Raw genomic sequence first — 22,714 nt, forward strand, 5'->3', positions numbered from 1 at the left:
AGAAAGAGTCCTCACCATCTCATTTAGGTCCATCACACGTTATTTTCAGTAAATATGCTGGGAGCATAATCATGGCAAAGATCTTCTGCTTCTGGGGGGGCTTCGCCCCCGAGTCTCCACAACTACGGCCTTGATAACTGCCACCATTTTAAGCATTTCTTTTATTTGCATCTTACATGCCTGGAAGAGTTCTCACCATGTAATTTAGGTCCTTCAAACTATTTTTTTTTTTCAGTAAATGCTTCTGAGGAGCAAATGCATGGCTAAAAATCTAACACTAAAACCCATAACTACACCCCTCTTAACCCAAATTAGCTGGACTTTTAGGTCTTCTTTTTAAGAAAAACTGCCTCTACACCACTCCATCAGGAAGCTGTATTTTATGTTTTTAATTAAATTTATACCAAGTTGTAGAGATTTGCTGTCAGTTTGAGTTTAATGAAGATAATTTTACACATTAGAAAACGGATGTTTACTCACCAATATAAATAGTAGTCCATGGTTCACACAATGTGTTCAAATTCAAAACTGGCTCAAACATTTTTCTTCTTCTACTAAGGTGGATTAGAACCTTCTGTGGAACACAGCACCAACTACTGTACAGGATAGACCGAGCAGTCAATATGTGTCACTGATTTCAAAATGGCCCTTTTTAACCAGACATGGTGCCGTGACATGTCAATCATCCGGGTGGCACCTGGGGTGTCCAATCAGATTTCAGGGAAGACCAGTGCAATCCAGTTACACCCATGCCAGGAAGTGTTCAACATTTGACATTTCCTGTTTCACTGTGGACTCAAAATTTGGCACTGCCTGTTTCAGTGTGAACTTGCCACAGAGTTCCCGCGAGATTCCACGAGATCTTGTCTGCACTTCGTTTTGCTTGTTTAAATGATTAAGAAACAGTATGGAACTGTATGGCCAATCTGTCTGGAGTAAGCAGTTCTCAAAAATTCTGCAAGGATGAGACTAGTAAGAGAAGCCAACAGGACATCAATGACAAACCTGAAGGAGTTATAGGCTCCTGTGGCTGACTGGAGAAACTGTACATCGTGCAACTTTTGTCTGTTGGACCATCAGTCACAGCTTCATGGTGGAATGAGATTGAAAAAGATTTTAATAAAAGTAAATATCGTATTTTCCAGCGAATAGTGTAAGTCATGGTTTGTTTGTTTTATCATTTAATATTTTTACTAGTTTGGGAGGCCTGTGACTTATACTCTATACAACTTAGTGAGTCCCTTGGGCTTCTCCCTTGTTTTCACTCGGGGTCACCACAGCAGATCAAATGTGGATCTGCATGGAGATTTGGCACAAGTTTTATGCCGGATGCCCTTCTTGTCAGACGTCTACAGTACACTGAGAATGTGTGACTTATACTCGGAAAAACCATCCATCCATCCATCCATTTTCTTCCGCTTCATCCGAGGTCGAGTCGCGGGGGCAGCAGCTCAAGCAAAGCCGCCCAGACCTCCACACACAGCTCACACACACACCTCCCCCAGCTCCTCCAGGGGAACCCCGAGGCGTTCCCAAGCCAGCTGCAAGACGTAGTCCCTCCAGAGTGTCCTGGGTCTTCCCCGGGGCCTCCTCTCGATGGGACGTGCCCGGAACACCTCTCCAGTGTTGCTAATAGTAATAGTTATAAGAGCCATTCATTTTGGACATTCCCAGGAATCAAAGGACAAAACAAAGTAAACTCCAATAATAAAAGAATAAATGCCAATACATTTACTCCATGTAATGTGGAGTTGTGTAAGGAAGGTCATACGGCATAAAACTTGTGCCAATTCAACATGCAGATCCACCTCAAATTCTCTGTGGTGATCCCAAGCGCAAATAAGAGAGCAGCCGAAGGGACTTACTTTTACGCTACAACAATACACAAAAATCCCAAATTAAAGAGCGGATATTAGAAAAAAACAGTGCGACTTATACTCCAGTGCAATATTTATGTTCTTTACCTCTTCAAGAGCCATTTTTTGGTAGATGCAACTTGTACTCCAGTCCAATTTATACTCCAAAAAATACAGTAGATGAAATTTAGGCTCGAGTCTCCCATGTACCTTCTGGCAGACTGTAGTGGAAATTTTCTAGTTTGTATGTACATAAATGAAAACTACAGAAAGATTAAGGACAATAAATTCAAGTATGCCAGAATGAATGGAAACCTAGCCTGAGTGAGATCAGATTGAGAAAGGTTTGGATCAATCACCCTCATGCATAATCACAACATGGCAAAACTCTTAACTGCACTGAATTTCCCACTTTGACCAATTAAAAGACTTCCTGAATCGTCATTGAATATTCTGCAGATTCACTTGCATGTGCTCAGACTTCTTTTGTTGTGTAGCACACACCTTGGAAGAAGCAAATTAATATTACTGCAGTGCAGACAGAACACCAACATTTACCTTTCTGCAGTTCCTTTCTGCTCCTGCTTCTTCTTGTAGTGCTCCTCCATCAGCAGAGTGTCCTCTGACAACAGCTGCTCCATCAGCATCAGTGCCGTCTTACGATTAGCCAGTGGGTACAACACTTTGGCTAGTGACTGATCAGCCTTAACCACTGCTTCTACAAGCTCCTCCCACTGGGGCCTCTCAGTGGGACCCTGCAGGCTCTCTGTCTCGCCCTCTGGTGTTCTCCTGTCCTCCATTACCTGGTTGCCTTCCAGATTCTCATCTTCCACTTCCGGACCATTCTCCTCTTCCAGCTGCGGACTGATGTCGGCATCAGAAACGATGTTTGGAGTCACTGAGGTTTCACTTGTCTGCATATGTGGGGCCGGACCTGTGGTCACACTGTCACATGTACTGTCTGTTATCGGTGACGTCTGGTGTTTGATTCCTTCTTCAGGAGGAGGTAACCACAACAATGGCTCTGTAGTAACGCCACAGCTCAGAGACATTTCATGGTTTGTATCAGGGGGTACGGGGTGGCTGCTGGGTTCATTCGGCTGCTCTCGCTCCGATCCAGTTGCAGAAGATGTCCTGACTCTAAAATTACAAAATGACGGTTATGAATCAGGTATGTGTCAAACAGTTAACAGACAATACTTTAAGTCTGTGGCAAGCTGAGCAAGGAGCTCAGTGGGATCGGAGCTGGGCTAACACTTCACCTGTAATGTCCCAGTCCATCCAACTATAAACAGGATACGGCACTAGCAGGGGAAGTCACCTGCATTGGACTGACCGCCCCATTCTGTCATGATCAGCCCCGTGTCTGGATCTATGTCATGGTTTTTTGTCCCATTGTCTGCATCCACGTTGCTCTTTTACCCACTGTCTTTGATTACCTATTTGTCTTATTTTTGTCACTGGCTGAATTACTTGTTGTTGTGGCGTAAAACGTGTGCCAAATACTGATGCGGATCTGGCTGTATCCGCTGTGGCGACCCCGAACAGAACGGAAGCAGTCGAATGGACAACAACAACTTTGTACTGTATTTGGGTTTATCACTCATTCTGATTCTGTCTGCTTAGTGTTTGTCTAACTCAGGGGTGCTCAAGTTCACTCGAGATCTACCTTCCTGATACTCTTAGTTGTCTCCCTGCTCCAACACACCTGAATCCAATGAAAGACTTGTTAGCAGGCTTTTAATGAGCCTTTCATTGGATTCAGGTGTGTTGGTGCAGGGAGACAACTAAGAGTATCAGGAAGGTAGCTCTCGAGGACCGAACTTGAGCACCACTGGTCTAACTGCACTCTCTTGCACCAGCCTTCCCTCATCTTCATCTCTTTCTTCCACGCCCCCTTCCTGAACATTCTCACACACCTGTGTCTCATTTTCCTTAATCATCCCGAGTTATTTAAGCCTCATGTGTTTGGTCCTTCACCGCCAGTTTGTTGTGCTTGTAACCTTGTGTCTCACCCCACTTTCCAGCCCTTGAATCCTAGCTCGTTTTGTCTTTGATCATCAGTTCAGCCGTGTATAACCTTGCCTTGTTGTCTGACCTCGCTTTTGCCACAGCTTCTTGCACTTGGACTCTGATTTTGAACCTTGCTTGTTTTTTGACCACACCTCAGCCTCATGTCTGCCTGTCTCCTTTGTATCACTGTCAACCTGTGTACTGAACCTTTGCCTGTTTAACAACATGAAGCCTTTTTGAGTACTCCAACTCCTGAGTCTGTGAGTCTGTCTTTTGTGTCCAGCATCCTGTTTGTTCCATGTCATGAACCCTAATACATTCAGGGAGGGTTGTCAACTCTCATCCGCTTCACGCTATGAAATCTGGACATAAACATGGGCAACAACAGGTCTCAGGGTCTACATAGCACTTATGTCTTTATGATATGGTCCACCAATTTATATCAGTCTGCTTGTGATTTAAAATATATATGAATTTCCTCTACAGTTACAACAACAAAAGAAATGTCAGCTACAATTAGTCAAATCATTTCAAAAACGGCTGCACTGAAATGGTATTTAATCTTACCTTGAGCTAGGCCTGCTTTCATAAGTAAACTTCTGGTTAAGAAGTTCACTTGTCTCTTGATGTCTGGGAGAAAGTGGGTTACTCATCTTATTACTGGACCGAAATTCATCTGTGACCATGCCATTGGATTCAGGAGATCCAGAATGAAACCTGAACTGAGAACAGGAAAAGTTGGATGGTGAGGATGATCTACTCAAGTTCCTTATTCCAGCCACAACAGGCTCAGCATCTTCTCCACTACACAGTAATGAGTCCTGCTTAAGCAGAGGTTTTTTCTCCATTTGGCTTGACGTGTGTTCCTGAGGATTCTTTCTGGCAACAATCTCTGATTCTTTGCCAGCGTGCTCCGATACTGAGCGGCTCTTCCGCCATCTTTCCTGACACCTTGATTTTTCTTCTTTGACCTCAGCAAAGAAAGAAACACTTCTCTTATCCTTGCTCAGTCCAAGCTCAACTCCTGGTCCAGATGAATGTCTCCATAGTTGATCCAGTTGCTCAGAACTTTTACTCAAGGCTGTGATTTTTGTCAACTTTGAAGCTCCAAGCTCTTCCATGGATTTCCCCCTCTGTGCAACTACACGGATATGCCTTTGGCCCTCATGGGCTTCCTTTGTCGATGTGTCCTCTGTGGCATTCTTCTGGATTCTGCAACAGAAATTCAATATTCTTAAATGCAGGTTAGTAAATGGGACCAATATTAAGTGTTGATATGAACAATCAATTTACAGGACAAGGTTTTATCCTTTTCCTAAGACATCTGTGCACCAGTATTTCCATTAAGTGAAACTTTTATTTTACTTTTAGCAGCCATCAGCAGCTTGATGATACTGGGTCCAGTTAATCTACAATTACTGTAGAAATAATCAGGTCATGAATTTTAATGCCCACACCAAAGCCAACTGCTATGAGAATTACCACCAAAAATATGACTGAATAAACACCCAAACCAAGGTTAGCCTGTTAGTTAGCTTGCTGAGAAACTTGAAGATAGGGCTTGCTTGGGTCACCCAGGTCATGCACGGTCTTGCCCACACCAACTCTCATTTATGGGTTTGTTGTGATTCAAGCAGAGTAAGCACTGCCGACATAGAGACAGCCAGAGCAGCACTTTTTGTGCTTCAAAACTGCTCTTCTGGGCTTCTATAGAAAACATCACATAGGATTTGTCCAGTATATTTACAGTCTATTGTTACCACCCACTAACAATTGCTGTTAGTCTTACCTAATCACCTGTAAAACTGTCTGAACCCCAAAGTGCAAAAGTTTGGATTGCCCATGCAATTTCACACTTGTTATTTGGAATATTAGTAAATCAGGGTTTACATGTTCAGGCTACATGTACAATTTCTTTGAAAGCAGACAAACTATATTTGAGGAACAGCAACAAGAACTCAATATGGCTATAAATTATCTATCTTTTGACAAATGGACCAACTCTTTTGAAACAGCTCACTGAATGAGTCTTGTTTTCTAGTACACATATAAATCTTACCAAAGAAATGTTGATTTGCTCAAGAATTTGGGTTTTGCTTTCCCAGTAGCATAATAAACTATGGTTTTACAATTTGAGCCACAGCACACATCAATCACTGAATACTTTCTTGACCTAAAAAGGTAATAAAATGTCCTGTTTTGTCAGCAAATCTGGCACCTACCTCCAGGTTTCCACAGTATTAACTAATAACTGCTGTTTCTCATAGTCAAGTGCCTGCAGATGCAGAAAAAGAATGAAAAGACAACATTTAAATTTGTATTGGTACAGCATAAAGTTTCTTTGAAATATACCAACAATCAGATATGTGGATTTTCAGACATTTATCTAATGCTCTTTATGGCCCTGTCACACCTCGACGATTTAGCCTGCGTATTGTCGACGTATGAAAAATATGCCAAATACCCATAACTTATTAGACATACACCAGTGTAAGTTTATTTTAAGTTAAGAGCACGCTGAAGCACGATGGTATATGGTGTAGTACAGCACGTTCATCAAAAAAAAAACAAAAAAAAACTTTTGGCATGCACAGTATTTTTGACGCAAGCCAGCATATGGCTGATACTTCCTGCATGTGCGGGCCATAGGCAAATTATGCGATTGTTGACAGACTTTACTTGTAAGTTACTCAAAATAATTCCATTGCTGCTGTCCATTGATTGGCTCAACAACTAAAAGCTGCAGTCTTCATGCAAACAGTTCAGACTGTTTCAAATATTGAAACCCTTCACACACTGAGTAAATATGGACTCTTAAACTTACCTGTTGTTTCAGTCAGATCATCATCACAGCCTGACGAAAACATATCCACGTAAAGTGTCCTGATTTTGGTAAACGACGTCTGAAAATACTTTAGTTCAGAGGTTTTCAAAGTGTGGGAGAGTGAGCGACCCCTCAGAGAACAAATGAATAGCTGCTCCCCACCCCCCACGACACACATACACACAATTTCAACATCTTCATATGTTTCTTTTTATTCTTTTACACATCTTAAACACATTTTAAAAGTATTTGTGTGTTTTTAAGGAACTATCTATGCATTTACACATTTTAGAGCCTTTGTAAACATTTTAAACATTTTTAAAGAACTTTCTATTCTTTCTCACATTTTACACCCTTTTCAAACATTTTAAACATATGTTTTTAAATAACTCTCTATTCTTCTATTTTTACCTTTTGTCATATTAAAAAAATATTTAAACATCTCTGTGTGTATTTTAAATGTCTGACATAATTAACACATTTTAACATAAATAATATTAATTCAAACAGGGATGGGTATGATAAGATTTTATTGATATCGATGCCATATCAATTACACTTATCAATCTGATTCCTTATCGATTCCCTTTATCAATACCTCTTGTGAATTGTCTGTGTACCAAAAGTAGGCTTTACAGGTTTTCTATGTCAATAACATTTTATTGCATCTTAAAGTAAATAAATATGAAATTGGGCACTGGATCCTTAATCTCTGGACATAAATAAAAATAAACAAAATCTGTAGTTTTTCTTAAAAGCATTTCCTTTCAGACATTAATGGAATGAATATCATTCCATAACCCTGAGCTGAGCTCTTGCACTGTAAGTCAACATCAATGTAATTCAAAAAGAATGCAGAACTTCTCATTTTGGGAGAAAAAAACATTTTAGTCTGTCATAGTTTGTTGTCTGTGTTACAACATTTGGAAAAAGGTGTCATTTGATTTAAAACGGTAACTGGCTTTGAAGTTATTAATTTCGGCCGGACTCTAACTTGACTCGGCAGAGAGCAGCGCAGTGTTTGGAGGTGTGTGAACGGAACGGAGGACGATTCTCGCTTTTAGCCTGCAACAAGACAAGAGTCCCAGTCAGTGACTTTAATCTGCACAAAAGTGACTCACAATTGACATTTTTAAATGGTTTGAGAGAGGTTAAGAAGCGGACTTGCCGCTCTTGAAAAACAACGAAGCAATGAACCAACGAAGCAGTAGGTCAAGTTTCAAGAACAGCCACTGCAGAAGCGGTTGATTACAGACCTGCTGCAGGGTCTGCAATCAACATAAAAAAAAAAGAAGATAATTTTCCCGATAAAACACCCTCAAAAACAATGGCCGCTCTGAAGGGCCGATAAGGGAATCATTAAGCAAAAAGGCTCTTGATGTCGGTGGATCGAATCATTTCTTAATGATTCTCGAAAAAGATCGAAGCATTATTTAATGCTTCGATCTTAAATATGATCAATCTATCTTTGTTAGTTGGCTATGTACCACAGGCTTTTAAGGTGGCAGTAATTAAACCATTACTTAAAAAGCCATCACTTGAAGCCAGAGGACACACACCAATTAGCTAAACTGCAGGATTGTCTTACAGACAAAGACATGGATGACCTCTAATTTCCTGCTTTTAAACTCAGATAAAACTGAAGTTATTGTACTTGGCCCCACAAATCTTAGAAACATGGTGTCTAACCAGATCCTTACTCTGGATGGCATTACCCTGACCTCTAGTAATACTGTGAGAAATCTTGGAGTCATTTTTGATCAGGATATGTCATTCAAAGCGCATATTAAACAAATATGTAGGACTGCTTTTTTGCATTTACGCAATATCTCTAAAATTAGAAAGGTCTTGTCTCAGAGTGATGCTGAAAAACTAATTCATGCATTTATTTCCTCTAGGCTGGACTATTGTAATTCATTATTATCAGGTTGTCCTAAAAGTTCCCTAAAAAGCCTTCAGTTAATTCAAAATGCTGCAGCTAGAGTACTGACGGGGACTAGAAGGAGAGAGCATATCTCACCCATATTGGCCTCTCTTCATTGGCTTCCTGTTAATTGTAGAATAGAATTTAAAATTCTTCTTCTTACTTATAAGGTTTTGAATAATCAGGTCCCATCTTATCTTAGGGACCTCGTAGTACCATATCACCCCAATAGAGCGCTTCGCTCTCAGACTGCAGGCTTACTTGTAGTTCCTAGGGTTTGTAAGAGTAGAATGGGAGGCAGAGCCTTCAGCTTTCAGGCTCCTCTCCTGTGGAACCAGCTCCCAATTCAGATCAGGGAGACAGACACCCTCTCTACTTTTAAGATTAGGCTTAAAACTTTCCTTTTTGCTAAAGCTTATAGTTAGGGCTGGATCAGGTGACCCTGAACCATCCCTTAGTTATGCTGCTATAGACGTAGACTGCTGGGGGGTTCCCATGATGCACTGTTTCTTTCTCTTTTTGCTCTGTATGCACCACTCTGCATTTAATCATTAGTGATCGATCTCTGCTCCCCTCCACAGCATGTCTTTTTCCTGGTTCTCTCCCTCAGCCCCAACCAGTCCCAGCAGAAGACTGCCCATCCCTGAGCCTGGTTCTGCTGGAGGTTTCTTCCTGTTAAAAGGGAGTTTTTCCTTCCCACTGTAGCCAAGTGCTTGCTCACAGGGGGTCGTTTTGACCGTTGGGGTTTTACATAATTATTGTATGGCCTTGCCTTACAATATAAAGCGCCTTGGGGCAACTGTTTGTTGTGATTTGGCGCTATATAAAAAAAATTGATTGATTGATTGATTGAAAAGAACCGGTTCTCGCTACACATCCCTTGCACCTCACAGTTTGAAAACCACTGCTTTAGTTCCTTGCCTTGGCTGAAGAAATGCAGCATTTTAAACCCTCTGTGTTTGGTTTCGGTGCATTTCTCAGCCTAAACCAGAGAATGCCGGTGTTTTGTGCCACAAGTCAATTAACTTATTTTAAAGTTGAAAAAGTCGCAGCACCTCATTCATTCACATCAGCATTTACCACAGACATCAGTCACCTCTTCAGTATTCTGCATGCTACAAAAATAAATCCCATGATCCACCAAGACAAAATAAAATAAAATTTAAAAAAATGTCAAATTACTGTTTAGCCTGTGTGTGTGTGTGTGTGTGTATGCATGCTCAATGATGTGCATGTCAACATCTACATGCTCCGCCTACCAGACAAAGGGTACTGCTGGTGGTGGAAAAGCAAGCCAACCTGTTCCGACCCGTACCATAATGACCTGGACTGCTCAGTAGAAAAGGGCTTGTTGGCATATGTGGCTAAATCGTCATGGTGTGACAGGCTATGCAAATTCAAATGCAAAATTTAGGCAATTGAAAAATTTGTGAAACCCAGTCTAGTAAAGAGTTTGTTCCTATGCATCTTTCCAGACACTGATTTCAAGTCACAGAATCAGTGAAACCCAATATGCTGAAGCCTTTGCTAAGAGATGCATTGGCAGAAGATATGAATGAGAAGACAGGTAGGTAGTGAGATAACAAATGGTGTACATCTTTCAGCATTTCACTTTGATCACATATATGCACCTGAAATGTATGGGGAGAGGATGTAGACCTGTTCCTAAAGCTACATGGTGGTTCTGGTTGGTCCAAAAGATTCTCCGCTGAGGCAGACTTTCCCTGAGATGGACCTTGGACCTCCTTCCTTTTTCCTTGACTGGGACAACTTCCAGATTGCAATGTATCTGACTGTGCAGAGAAGAACTGGGCATACCTAAAAACAAAACAATATATGGGCTAATTTTATCAACACCACAAAAAAACCCCAACAAATTTACATTTTCTCCTGCCACTGCTTCCATTTCCCACCTGACAGAACTGGTAGAGGAATCAAGGATGCGGCCTGCAGAGTGAGGTCTACGGTGTTTCTTCATACTTTTAGCTTCATAACTTCCGGACAAAGGCTTGGGACCCCAGTCAAATGGTTTTTCCCCCAAGGAGTGCCTCTGTCTGGGTGGAGGTGGTAACTGAGACCATGCTTGCTGAGGCTCAGCAACTTTCTGACCCTTCTTGCGTTCCATGTACTCTACAAGGGCCTTGTGCTGCAAGTGTTTAAGGTTTGTCTTTGAGACACCAGGTGCTGTCAAGGACCTGCCTCTTGTTTCAAACATCTTTCTTCGTGTAGCAACCAGTCCCTGCTCTCCATGACTCACATGCACTTCTCCCTTACCTTCAACCAGAAAGACGTTTTCAGTTTCATTCTCGAAGGAGCGGCAAGCAGAGTGGGTGGAAAAAGCACCAATCTGGTTAAGTTTTTCTGGTTCAGAGAAGGACATCTTCTTCTGCTCGAGAGTCAACCTCTTCCTCCCTCCAATGCGCGCAACCTGAGGCTGAGCCACATTGACTGGTCTCCCATTTGTATTTTCACTTTCTCTATCAGTCTCCTTTGGATGTTCCCTTGTTTTTTCATTCATGCTCCCTCTCTCTGTTTCCTCAGAGATAACAGAAGTAGCAAGGGTGTCTGCTGAAGCGTCAGAGTCCTTTGATGAAAAGAAAGCGTGAATTGCTGTGGGTCTCGGTTCTGGTTTTCGCCTGATGCAGTGTGGCAGAGACAGCTGTAGGTCCCTCCTTTTAAAAGACGTCTCCCTTAGGACTCTAGATTGAGCATCCTTTAGTTTCTCTTTGTAGTACTTTTTAAAGGAGTCATCCAGTGTGTTACAGGCAAGTGAGTTAATATCCCCACTAACTCTATTGCTTACTTCCCCATGTGAAAGCACGTCATCATTAACTGTCACATCTGTATGATTCGCTTCATTTATGGTTGCTTCCCTACTTTTTATACTGACATAAGCATCCTTTTTTGGCTTTAACATTGCCCTGTTGGCACTGGTGAGTTGGTACAGAAGTGGGGTTGTTTCTTTGCTTATCCTCTCACTGGCTACATCGCCCAATGGTTGCCTTTCCAAGCTTTTTGACTGCTCTTTTCTCTTATGCTGGTTGTAATGTTCATCAGTGGTCAGTGAGCTGAGCTCCTTTTTTTGTGATATTGTTGATAGAGAGCAGTTATTGTCAGGTCCACAGTAGAAAATAGGGTTGTTGTCAGTGTGCCGGCCCATCTCTCGACTCGGTGCCATGTGGATTTCTCCTAAGTCATTAAAACTTTGAGAAAACTGTGACAAGAAGGCAGGTCTGTGATTTTCCTCATCATGGCTCCTAGACGTTCGTAATTTGTTCTTAGCCGAAGAAGTGCAAATCTCCTCATCCAGAATCGCATCACTGGAAAATGGTCTGAAGAAATTATCCATTGTGCTATGACGTCTTTCTTTTTGTCTTAGACGGTGTGTCTCCACCACAGTGGAACTCTCACTTCCAGCATCTGATCCACAAACTGATGCAGAATATGTCCTCATTCCAGCTTCAGACATCTTGCATACTCCTGTAACAAAGTAGAACTGACCTTTATGCTGGATGCTACTGTTGATAATGTTCGAAGCAGGATCACATGAGCTCTCAGCATGGGCGAGTTCTGATCCAAGCCAATCATAAGCTGAATTGGCCCTTTTGCGCTGATTATCCACATGGCTACCGCTACTACCACCTCTGCTTTTGTTACCATCTCCATCACACCCACTACTACTTGCTGGCTGTCTGGACTTCAGGTGCTCAGCCTGGCTGGTGCCTCGTGGTGGTGATCGGCTTAAGGTGTTTCTTGACTTCTGCTGCTCACACACAGCTTTCTTATCTGTGATAAGGTACTCTGAGTTTAACAGCATTCTGCTCTTATCATGAGGCTGAATGTGGGGGAGATGTATTGGAGGTTGGGAGACTTGTGGCTGCTGCTTTTGCAATCCCCTCCAACTATCTTGTATTGGGTCAGGTTTGAGGCCACTGTTTTCTGAATCTGAGTTAATCATCTCAGGGTTTGAGACAATAGGTTCACAGGGTTTTCCATGGACTGGAGTGTGAGGTCTTGACTGTTGTTGTACCTGAGACTCAGTACCATGGTGCTGAGTTCTGTTGTTATCCAAGTTTTTTGTAGCTATGTAACTATCCAGGCGTACTGGGATTGGAGGAGGGTGAAGAAAGTAAGCACCTTGAGGGTGAGCCACCAAAGGCACACCTTGCTTACAGACATCTTTGTTGTTGGTGTGGCAATGGTTACTATGGTGGTTTACTATGGTGCCTTTCGTGTGGTGACACTGATGAGAAATGGCTTCAACAGAGTGATACAACTGGTCCATGGTCTTTGTGTCAGACTGCAGAACTTCAGTAGGGGTATAAATAGACTTTACAAACTTAAGATCAGCATAGTGAGTGAAAGGGCTGGACTGTAGGTCTTCTGGGAGGAATGAAGAGGAATAATCTGGGGCATTAGACCCGCCAGAAAAGGAGCTGTAGGCAGAGTCTCCTTTGCCGTGTTGGTGGTGGGTAAGTTGGTCAACGATGCTGCTGTTGGACTTGCCTGGGGAGAGCCGGCTGACAGGCAGGCTCAGAGGATGCAGGTCCACGTTGCTCATTCTCTCAAAATGTAAACTGTAGGATTCCATGGAGGACTGGGTCAGACAGCAGGAAGGGAAAGACGGGGTTTGTAAATACTGAGTACATGAACGTGCACCGATGACTTGTGAGTGAAACTGGGGAAATTACCATCAACTCCTCTGCAGCAAGTCGTCAGTCATACTTGCCACTAATTAGGTCATTTTCTTGCTTCCTTGTTTGCTGATTCCAAGCCTCTTGGAATGTTTAACTTCAGCTCCTATGGGGGAAAACAGATGTAGGACAGACAGGTTAGCCAAAGGAAAATGGGAGTCATACGCCATCGTACAACTGTAATAAATGGCGGATCAAGAGGGAAAAGTTTGACAAAATATGCAACTGGGAAAGTTCATGAAATCACTAAGTGAAAGATCAAAACTATCATATGGTTGCATCTCAGTTTTGATAGCTACAATTTGAGACTCGAACACAAACGTCTTGTTTGAGATTCTCCATCGATGAGGCACTACACTACTTTAACAAATATATTTCTCCAATGTTCAAAATGGAAGTCATTTTCCATAATGGCTGACATGCTTGGTATGGAAATTCTTCTTTCAGTAATAAATATACACAGACAAATACAAATCTTGATGATCCAAGCACCAAATCATACCCTTTTTTACAGATTCCAAATTTGTAACTCTTTAAGCCATTCTTCAATCCAACCAGCATTACTTAGCATGCCAAATGCGCTGCCTAACAATAAGGAAAATTAGATTGGATTCCCAGTCATGCTACATGTCTGTGTCCTTGGACAAGACAGTTCATTAGTTCCATCAGCTGTAAATGGGTACCAGCTTTGGCTGGGGGAGTAACCTATGATGGATTGGCATCCCATTCATGAACAACTGTAGACTCTCCTACTTCATGCCATAATATGGGGATAAGCACTGTTGGACCTCAGGGCCTGTATAGGATTTACTTTGTTTCAATCAAAAACCTACTTTGGGACACCAAGATCAGGATCTGGAGCAGCCCACTGGCTTTTCTTTAAAAGCATAATGTTGAAGGAGTATTTTTAACCACATTTGATGCTTGTGGAATCATCTGAAATATTATAATCAGTTATTTCCCCACTTTTGTCAAGGCAAAACATCTTCATACCTCCTTTACAGTATATACAAAACAAAGGTCTTCAGCAAAGTATGTACTTCCTTCAGCTTGCCCCCTTTTCACTCTGGATTACCACATCTGCTTGTTGATTTGGCATGTTTTATGCAGATGCCCTTTCTGACAACTCCACATTACATGGCAAATGGGGAGGGTTGGCTTTGAACCAGGAACCTTCCGCTCTTGAAAACAAGAACACTATCGCTTGGCCAGCACTGGTGCTCAAAGGTCTTGAAGTTATGTATTTAAAATAAATAAATAACCATTTTTACGAGACTGAAAATTTACTTGTGTGCCAAAGACATTAACCCTTGAAAAATCTCCACATGGAATTTCTAGGTCACATTTTGCCATGTTAGGGGAATACATTTCCTTGACCATATTGATTCAAGTGTTGCATTGTGCATTGTAAAAGAATTACACACTTTTGCTGAAATGTTACAGAGAGAGAGAGACAGAGAGAGAGAGAGAGAGAGACACACAGAGAGAGAGACAGAGAGAGAGAATAATTCTCTCAGTCCAGTAAAGAATTTGAAACATTAAAAAACTGCTGCATACTCAGCCAGGCAGAGGTATTGGTACATGGCAACATGGGGGGAAATCTGTTAACCCTACTCAGTAAGTCCCTAAAATGCATTTTAACACACTATTCTTCATTCATGTGGGATTAGTCACTAGAAAATAAAGCCATGTTGACAGGGTCATTACACAGATTTTATTTTTTACTCTTTATAATTTCTTCTTTGACAGCTCTCTGTAAAATCAGAGAAATAACACACACACACATACACACACACACACACACACACACACACACACACACACACACACACACACACACACACACACACACACACACACACACACACACACACACACACACACAAATTATCCACATGGAAAGTGACATGAGTGAACTGAGGAAAATGATAAATTGAACCCAATGTCATGTTCCTGCCCATGATGGGTTCATGTCCTAGGTTTTGGGTTCTCCAGGTTGTGAATCTTCAGTGTTTTATTTATATTATGTCTGGTTGCCATGGTCTTGCTTCAGTTATGACTGGTTTTGTTTCATTTAGTCTCTGTGTATCCTTTCTTTGCCACGTATTTAGTTTTGCTTTATTGTTTATTATTTGCTTTCACTCTTGGTTCCTTAGGTTGCTTTAGTATTTGTTTAATTCTGTTTATCACATTTATCGTATTATACTTTGGTCACAGGTTTTGGTTATTTATCTTCAAGTGTTTATGTGATTATGTTCCATTTGTTATTTATTGCATTTTCTGTTTATCATTTATCTTGTTTTTAATTGCGTTATTCTGTAGTCACTGGGTCTGTTTATTCTCTGTTATAGCAGTAGTTTGTTTTGTCTTCATCATTTATTGTATTCACTTTTATGTCTCAGTCAAAATATCAGTTCTGTCCTAGTTTGGTTTAATATTAGGTTTCTTGTTTTTCCCCTTCTTAGACTGGTTTTGTTTTGTTTTGCTCACACATTATTATTTGTCTGGAACACGTCACGTTATTCACAGTTAGTCACTTACGTAACTTGCTTTGCACCATTGGTTTTTCAGCTACTGAGTTATCTTGCCCCAAGTTCACTTTGCCTCACTGCACTCTCTTGCACTTACCTTTGTCTTCCCCAATCACGCCCCCTTACAGCACCTTCTGCACTACAGCACCTCATTTCTCACCCTGATTATTCCACTGGTACTTAAGCTCTCACAGTCTCACAGTCCCTTGCCAGATTGTTGATTTTGTGTCACTTTCCAGCCTCCATCCTGCTTGTTGGTATTTTGACCTTGCCTGTTTTTGACCTCTAGTTCGTCTTGCCTCTGATAGCACTAACACTGTGTATTTTGACCTGTGCCTGTTTTTTGACTACGCCTCAGTCTCTCATCTGTCTGCTACCTCTGCCACACTGCTGGACCACACGTGTACTGACCAGCTGCCTGCTGTACCCATTAAAACCTTTTTTGAACTCTATCAGTTGTGTCCATAGGGTTTGTGCCACGCCTGATACCCAAAAAGATGCAGTACCATAAGATGTCACATTATACCAAAAAAGTTATTAATACATAAAAATGTTTACTCAGGAAGGTCCCTACATTTAGAAGGCCAACAGCAGAACTGACCTCTATTTTAATGGTAATGACTTAAACTCAATCATCAAACTCAACAAAATCTGCTTACAGGGATGTCATCTCTATCACGTTTGATAGTACATTTATTTCTCACAATTGACAATACTCTGTAGGAAAACCAAGTATCTTATAGGGAACTGCTGAAGTATGGAGAGTTAGTCATATGATAGATGAATAATGCCTTCTTATACAGCATTGTGACCGCTCAAGCCTCATCTAACCCCCACCTCACATCATTCTTGGGATGTTTGCTGGATTTCACTAACTGTATTGTCCTTTGTTGCAAATCTAATTTATTTCTACATGAGATATACTTAAGAAAAAGCACCCAGAAAAATGTTTTTCATGCCTTCTTATCAATAAACTTTGACCCTTCTGCTATAGCATTCAAACTGTTCAGACCTTTCATGCTCACTGGAATTTTTCAATTAACACTAACCATTAACATTCCAAGCATCACTTTGCAGCAGCTATAATCAAACTCTGAATTAAAGCATATTTTGATAATATGCTTATCCTTGTGCACTCTTAAGATTACTCAGATAAAATACCTATGGAGATAACATTAATAAGATTATGTAACACAGTTGCCTTTCATCATCAGCTATCTGAAAAATGCAAGTAGGCATCAACACTGAAAGAAAGCCCTGTAGGATCAAGGAGGGTTCAGGTTATTGTGGACTTAGATATTGTGAATGTCAAACTGTAAGTGTATGTCTGCTGCTCTGATATCAAGCCGAAGCTGAACATATGAAGGCCAAAGAGCCGAATAAAACAGAGGTTTCAGGGCTAGACAATGACCACTTTTGGCACTGGTCCAAAGGCCAGTACCTTTGAGAAGTTACTGGCCCCACCAAAATTTTACCGGCCCAGGTGTACATGCATGACGCAAACTCAAAAAAAAAAAAAAAAAAAAAAATTAAATTTTGATGCAATTTCGTGCACTTTCTTGCATTCCAAGGCTGAAATTAATGAACACACAAAACTGCCATTAATTGGCAACTTTTTTGCATTTCAGTTTTTGTTTGAACATGTTAATGTTTGAACTTACTTTGTACATAACTTTCTGTGTTACTTATTTACATGTTAGTCATTGTTGAGCATGTCAGTAACACTTGTGCAGAATAACATTAAAAGTGTTATTGTTACTATTTAACTTTTTTTTTCTAATTTTCATGAATTTTTGAAGTTGGAAATTGGAGTTTGCATGCACTTACAAATTTAAGTTATTTTACTTACCATTTAAGTGTTGCAAATTAATTTTCAAGTTGGAACTGACCTTTTTCCTGGCTGTTATCTGGGTTTGGGTGGCTGTAATTTAAACACATTAGAATTTCATTCATTCAAAGCATTCTTCTGCATTCTGTTCTGTTTGCGTCGTCTTTGTTTCCTGCAGCTTACATGCCGAGAATTTAAAGATGCTCACTGTACAGAAAAATTTGATGTTGGCCTCGTATGTCAGGACAGAAAGTACTTAAAGTACGAGGTCAGGGTCATCCCCTGCTAGCATTCATTTTTGTTGATAGAACACATTGTGTTTCTCCAAATTCATGACTAAACATCTGATCATGGCCTGGACTACCCAAAGGCCATGTTTGTATCATGATTTTGTCTTCATTATGGGAGACGTCCTTAACACAGCTCTGCTTGTGGAAAGCCAGAAGGCTCTGTGGGTACATTTGCATGCAGTACCTTTTGGAAACTTCAAGGTGCACCCATTTTCTGCTTCGACCATAAATAAAATTTGAATCCTGACTGCTCCTTGCATCGCCTGTCTCATTTTTTGCTGACATCATCACAGAAATTCCACACTCACAAAGTCTGCTGAAGATCGGTAACAGAAAAGGAATACACGTTCTTCTGCTGAGTTTATTGGTGGTTTGCAAACCAACACGATGCACCATTCTAAAGGCACATTCATTTTTGATAAGGTAAATGTCCAATAAATTACATTTTCAGTCAGAATGTGTGTGTCTGTCTTATTTTGCATATACCTGCAACTGGTTGATTGATATTCATTTTGCACTTACAGTCACTAATGCACACAAAATTCTTATTTACAAAATGCTTGCCAAGTCGTGTTACCACCCACAGTCAGGTGTGCAATTATTCTGAGTAAATCACTTAGAAAATGCTTTCCATCCCAACATGGATGATTTGTACCATTTGCCAATGTGTTTCACTGGCTGTGCAATAGTTCTTTTTAGCGTGCAATTTTGCTGCTATATGAAATGTGGTATTGCACGCCCCAACCACCATGCATGCTCACACGACTGGGGTGCCGTTTAAACATGGCAGAGTTTGTTTTGCTGGCAGACGACAATCTGAAGGAGCTAACTGGTGCTGCTAATTCTTATAACACACACACACACACACACACACACACACACACACACACACACACACACACACACACACACACACACACACACACACACACACACACACACACACACACAAAAAAACAAAAAAAAAACAAATCCATCACACAGTAAGCCAAGTAAGTAGGCCTGCCTGAAGAGCTGTTAGGATGAAGCTGGCCAAATTTCTGACGCGATTTTTCACTGGAATGAGGAAAGCAGACAGCAGTCTGTACACAAAGTCTATGCATGGCATCACAGAAAACAGAACATTTTTGGACTCCTATTTAAAGTTCGTGTTGGACTGTTAAACACCAGTAAAGAACATCTAAATATAAGTCCCTTTTCTGTTGTTTATAAATTAATAAAATATCAAATGACAAGGATCTATTTTAGCCGTTATGTAAAACAAATAATGAATGTTCTTCTATTCTTTCAATGGTGAAAGTATTCAGTGAAAGATGGAATGTACCATTCAACTCTTCTTCACCTCGTTGAATGGTACGTTCCATCTTTCACCTCATGAACTATTCATACAAGTGAACTTATAAACATTCGTTATTTGTACAATATTAGTAAATCAGGTCCAGGGTATTTTCACACATGGAAGTTCCAACTTAAGTTCCATGTTTGGACTTCGGTCTAGTTAGTTTGGTTTCACATTGCTATGCTGCACTGGCAGCAAAGAACTTTTCCTTGTGTACTTATGCCCTGCCGTCATAATCTATCTAGGCTGATTCTCCCAATACTTGATATTGTTTTGTTTCTAAGCGTGCATGTGCCTGACATCAATTTAGCAGATCTGTTTGAATGAAAAAAGTACAGTCTGAATGGAGTAAAATGAATGAACAGACTCTTGTTTTAACCACATGATAATTAGTGTGTGTGTGTGTGTGTGTGTGTGTGTGTGTGTGTGTGTGTGTGTGTGTGTGTGTGTGTGTGTGTGTGTGTGTGTGTGTGTGTGTGTGTATAAATAAGCCAGCAGCACGTGATGGCACTTACTGTGAAAAGTTAAAAATGTTCAACTTTTACTGCCCATTGTAATGACAGATCAAAATGGATGCTTTATCTTTAACAAGGAGAAAAAAAACAGACAGCAGTGCATAGAGTCACTCATTCACTCATCTTCAATCGTTTATCTGGGATCAGGTCGTGGGAGGAACAGCTCCAGCAGGGGACCTCAAACTTCCTTTTCCTGGGCCACATTAACCACCTCTGAGGGGATACTGAGGCGTTCCCAGGCCAGTGTGGCGCTATAATGTCTCCACCTAGTCCTGGGTCTTCCCCAGGTTCTCCTTCCAGCTGGACATGCTTGGAACACCTACCTATAGGAAGAGCAAATGCAATACCAGCTCTGCGGCACTGATTCTCCAGCCAGCCAATCTCATGCTCCATTGTTCCCTCACTTGTGAACAAGACCCCAAAGTACTTGAACTCCTTCACTTGGAGCAAGATCTCATTCCCTACCCGGAGAAGGTAGTCCATCGATTTCCTGCTAAGAACCATGGCTTCAGATTTAGAGGTGCTGATCATCAGCCCAGCCGCTCCACTTTCTGCTGTGAACCGACCCAGTGAATGCTGGAGGCGGCAAGCCGATGAAGCCAACAGGACCCCATCATCTGCAAAAAGCAGTGAGGAGACCCTGAGCCCACCAAACTGGAAACCCTCCTCCCCCGATTACGCCTCAATATCCTGTCCATGAATATCACAAACAGGACTGGTGACAAGGTGCAGCCATGGCGGAGGCCAACCCCCACCAGAAAGGAGTCCGACTTACTGCTGAGGACCCAAACACAGTTCTCGCTTTGCGAGTACAGAGACTGGATGGCCCTGAGAAAGGACCCCCTCACTCCATACTCCTGCAGCACCTCCCACAGCATCTCCCAGGGTACCCGATCATACGCCTTCTCCAAGTACACAAATCACATGTAGAATGGATTGGCATATTCCCAGGCACCCTCCAGGATCCTTGTGAGAGTTGAGAGCTGGTCAGTTGTTCCACATTCAGGATGGAACCCGCACTGTTCCTCTTCAATCAGAGATTCAACTATCGGCCATACCCCCTTTAAGGCACCCTGGAGTAGACTTTACCAGGTTGGCTGAGTAGTTTGATGCCCTTGCAATTGGCACACACACTCTCTGGTACACCCACCCCCTTTTTTTTTTTCTTCTTCTTTTTTTTTTTTTTTAAATCTGAAGACCACCACCCCAGTTTGCCACTCCTTAGGTAACATCCCAGACCTCCACGCAACGTTGAAGAGATGTCTCATCCAAGACAATGCCTCCACACCCAGGGTCTTCAGTATTTCTAGACAGATCTGATCAACCCCCGGGGCTTTTCCACTGCAAAGTTGTTTGACTACCTCAGTGACTTCTACCACGGAAAACATGATGACCCCCTATCAGATTCCAGCTCTGTCTCTACTACAGAGGGTGCTCCAGTTTGATGCAGGAGCAGGGCTTGACATAAACCAATTTGCCCCACTGGCCCACAGGGCCAGCAGAATTTAGAAGTTAGTGGCCCACAGTGTAGGAGCACTGGCCCATGGTTAGACTTTTAAACTAGCTTCAAAACAGTCAGGGTCTACCAGGACCAAGCATATACTTTACTTACTTGTCAGTATACGATGGATAGGCCCTGCAGATTTGGCAGAAAACCTCATTCTTCTCTTGGTCATGACCAAGCCACGGCCATTTCTGTGGCCAGGTCGGGACAAAACCTCTCTTCCTCTTGTTTCTTTCATATAGCCTGTCTCTCTCCCTTAACTCATCATCACTAAGCTTCCTCTTCTGGCCATTTCCTTTAGCAAAACTCTTTCCTGGTTGTTGTCCGGGTTTGGGTGGATGCAGTTTAAACATATTTCAATTCAAATTTCAAAGCGTTCTGTTAGATTTGCGTCTTGTTTGTCTTCGTTTCCTGCAGCTTCCTGTGCGTTTAAAGATGCCAACGAACATTGCTGAAGATCGGTGACGGAAACAGCCAAACGCACGCTCCACGCATCGACAACATACATTTCAATATGTGCGATATTCTGCGGGAGCATGGAACGTGGTTAGGGATGGGTATTGATAAGATTTTATCGATATCGATACCATTATCGAGTCCGCTTATCGATACGAATCCTTATTGATTCCCTTATCGATACCGCTTGTGAATTTTCTGTTACTAAAAGTAGGCTTTAAAGGTTTTCTATGTCAACAACATTTTATTGAGTCTTAAAGTAAATAAATATGAAATTGGTTACTGGATCCTTAAACTCTGGACCTAAATAAACTCTACATGGTGGCTCGTTGATCTCTGAATATAAACAGAAATAAACAAAATCTGTAGTTTTTGTCAAAAGCATTTCCTTTCAGACATTATTGGCATGAATGTCTTTCCATACCTCTGAACTGAGCTCTTGCAGCTGGCTGTGCTGCACGTCAGCATCAGTTTAATTCATAAAGAATGCAGGACGTCTCATATTGGGAAGAAAAATACATTTTAGTCGACTGTAGTTTATTTTCTGTATTAGTGTTTGGAAAGAGGTGTCATTTTATTTAAAGCAGGTTGGATGGTTCTCCATTTTCCTCTCCTGAGGTGCTACACAGTACTCCAGAAGCACCTTGAAGCATAAAGCATAGAATCAGCAGGTTTTAATCAGGCAAATGAATACAATTGTCACTTTCTTTTCTTCTACTGTTTTGCAGGTGACAATACCCTGCCTGAACGTCCTGTAAAAGTTCAAACTATCCTCTTCTGATCAGACCAAATTTTGGTCCAGACTGTAGTTCAAGGCAGCTTTCACACCTGCTATTTTGGTTCTGACCAAGTCCAAAGGTGCAGACCAAACAAATTGGGTATGAAAAGACACAAAAAGAAAAAGAAGAGCATTCATCTCCTCTTACACTAGAGTATTAAA

General features: G+C 41.5%; 1 protein-coding gene across 6 annotated transcripts in view; it reads right to left on the reverse strand.

Annotated features, from left to right (window-relative positions):
* Positions 1 to 22,714, reverse strand: part of shroom1 (shroom family member 1) — a 118,266-nt gene that overhangs the window by 17,058 nt on the left and 78,494 nt on the right. For 4 of the 6 annotated variants that reach the window (XM_034178018.1, XM_034178019.1, XM_034178020.1 and 1 more), the window contains exons 2-7: positions 13,309 to 13,417; positions 10,531 to 13,214; positions 10,249 to 10,435; positions 6,092 to 6,144; positions 4,437 to 5,081; positions 2,415 to 2,996 (exon numbers count right to left, since the gene is read on the reverse strand). In XM_034178018.1, the coding sequence (XP_034033909.1) occupies positions 2,415 to 2,996; positions 4,437 to 5,081; positions 6,092 to 6,144; positions 10,249 to 10,435; positions 10,531 to 13,214; positions 13,309 to 13,311 (4,154 nt within the window). In that variant the 5' untranslated portion in view covers positions 13,312 to 13,417. Of the gene's footprint in view, positions 1 to 2,414; positions 2,997 to 4,436; positions 5,082 to 6,091; positions 6,145 to 10,248; positions 10,436 to 10,530; positions 13,418 to 22,714 lie in introns of all 6 variants that reach the window. The other 2 variants (XM_034178022.1, XM_034178021.1) reach the window with 1 other exon arrangement.

Source organism: Thalassophryne amazonica, chromosome 9 (genome assembly GCF_902500255.1).
Source record: "Thalassophryne amazonica chromosome 9, fThaAma1.1, whole genome shotgun sequence".
NCBI classification, from domain to species: Eukaryota; Metazoa; Chordata; class Actinopteri; order Batrachoidiformes; family Batrachoididae; genus Thalassophryne; species Thalassophryne amazonica.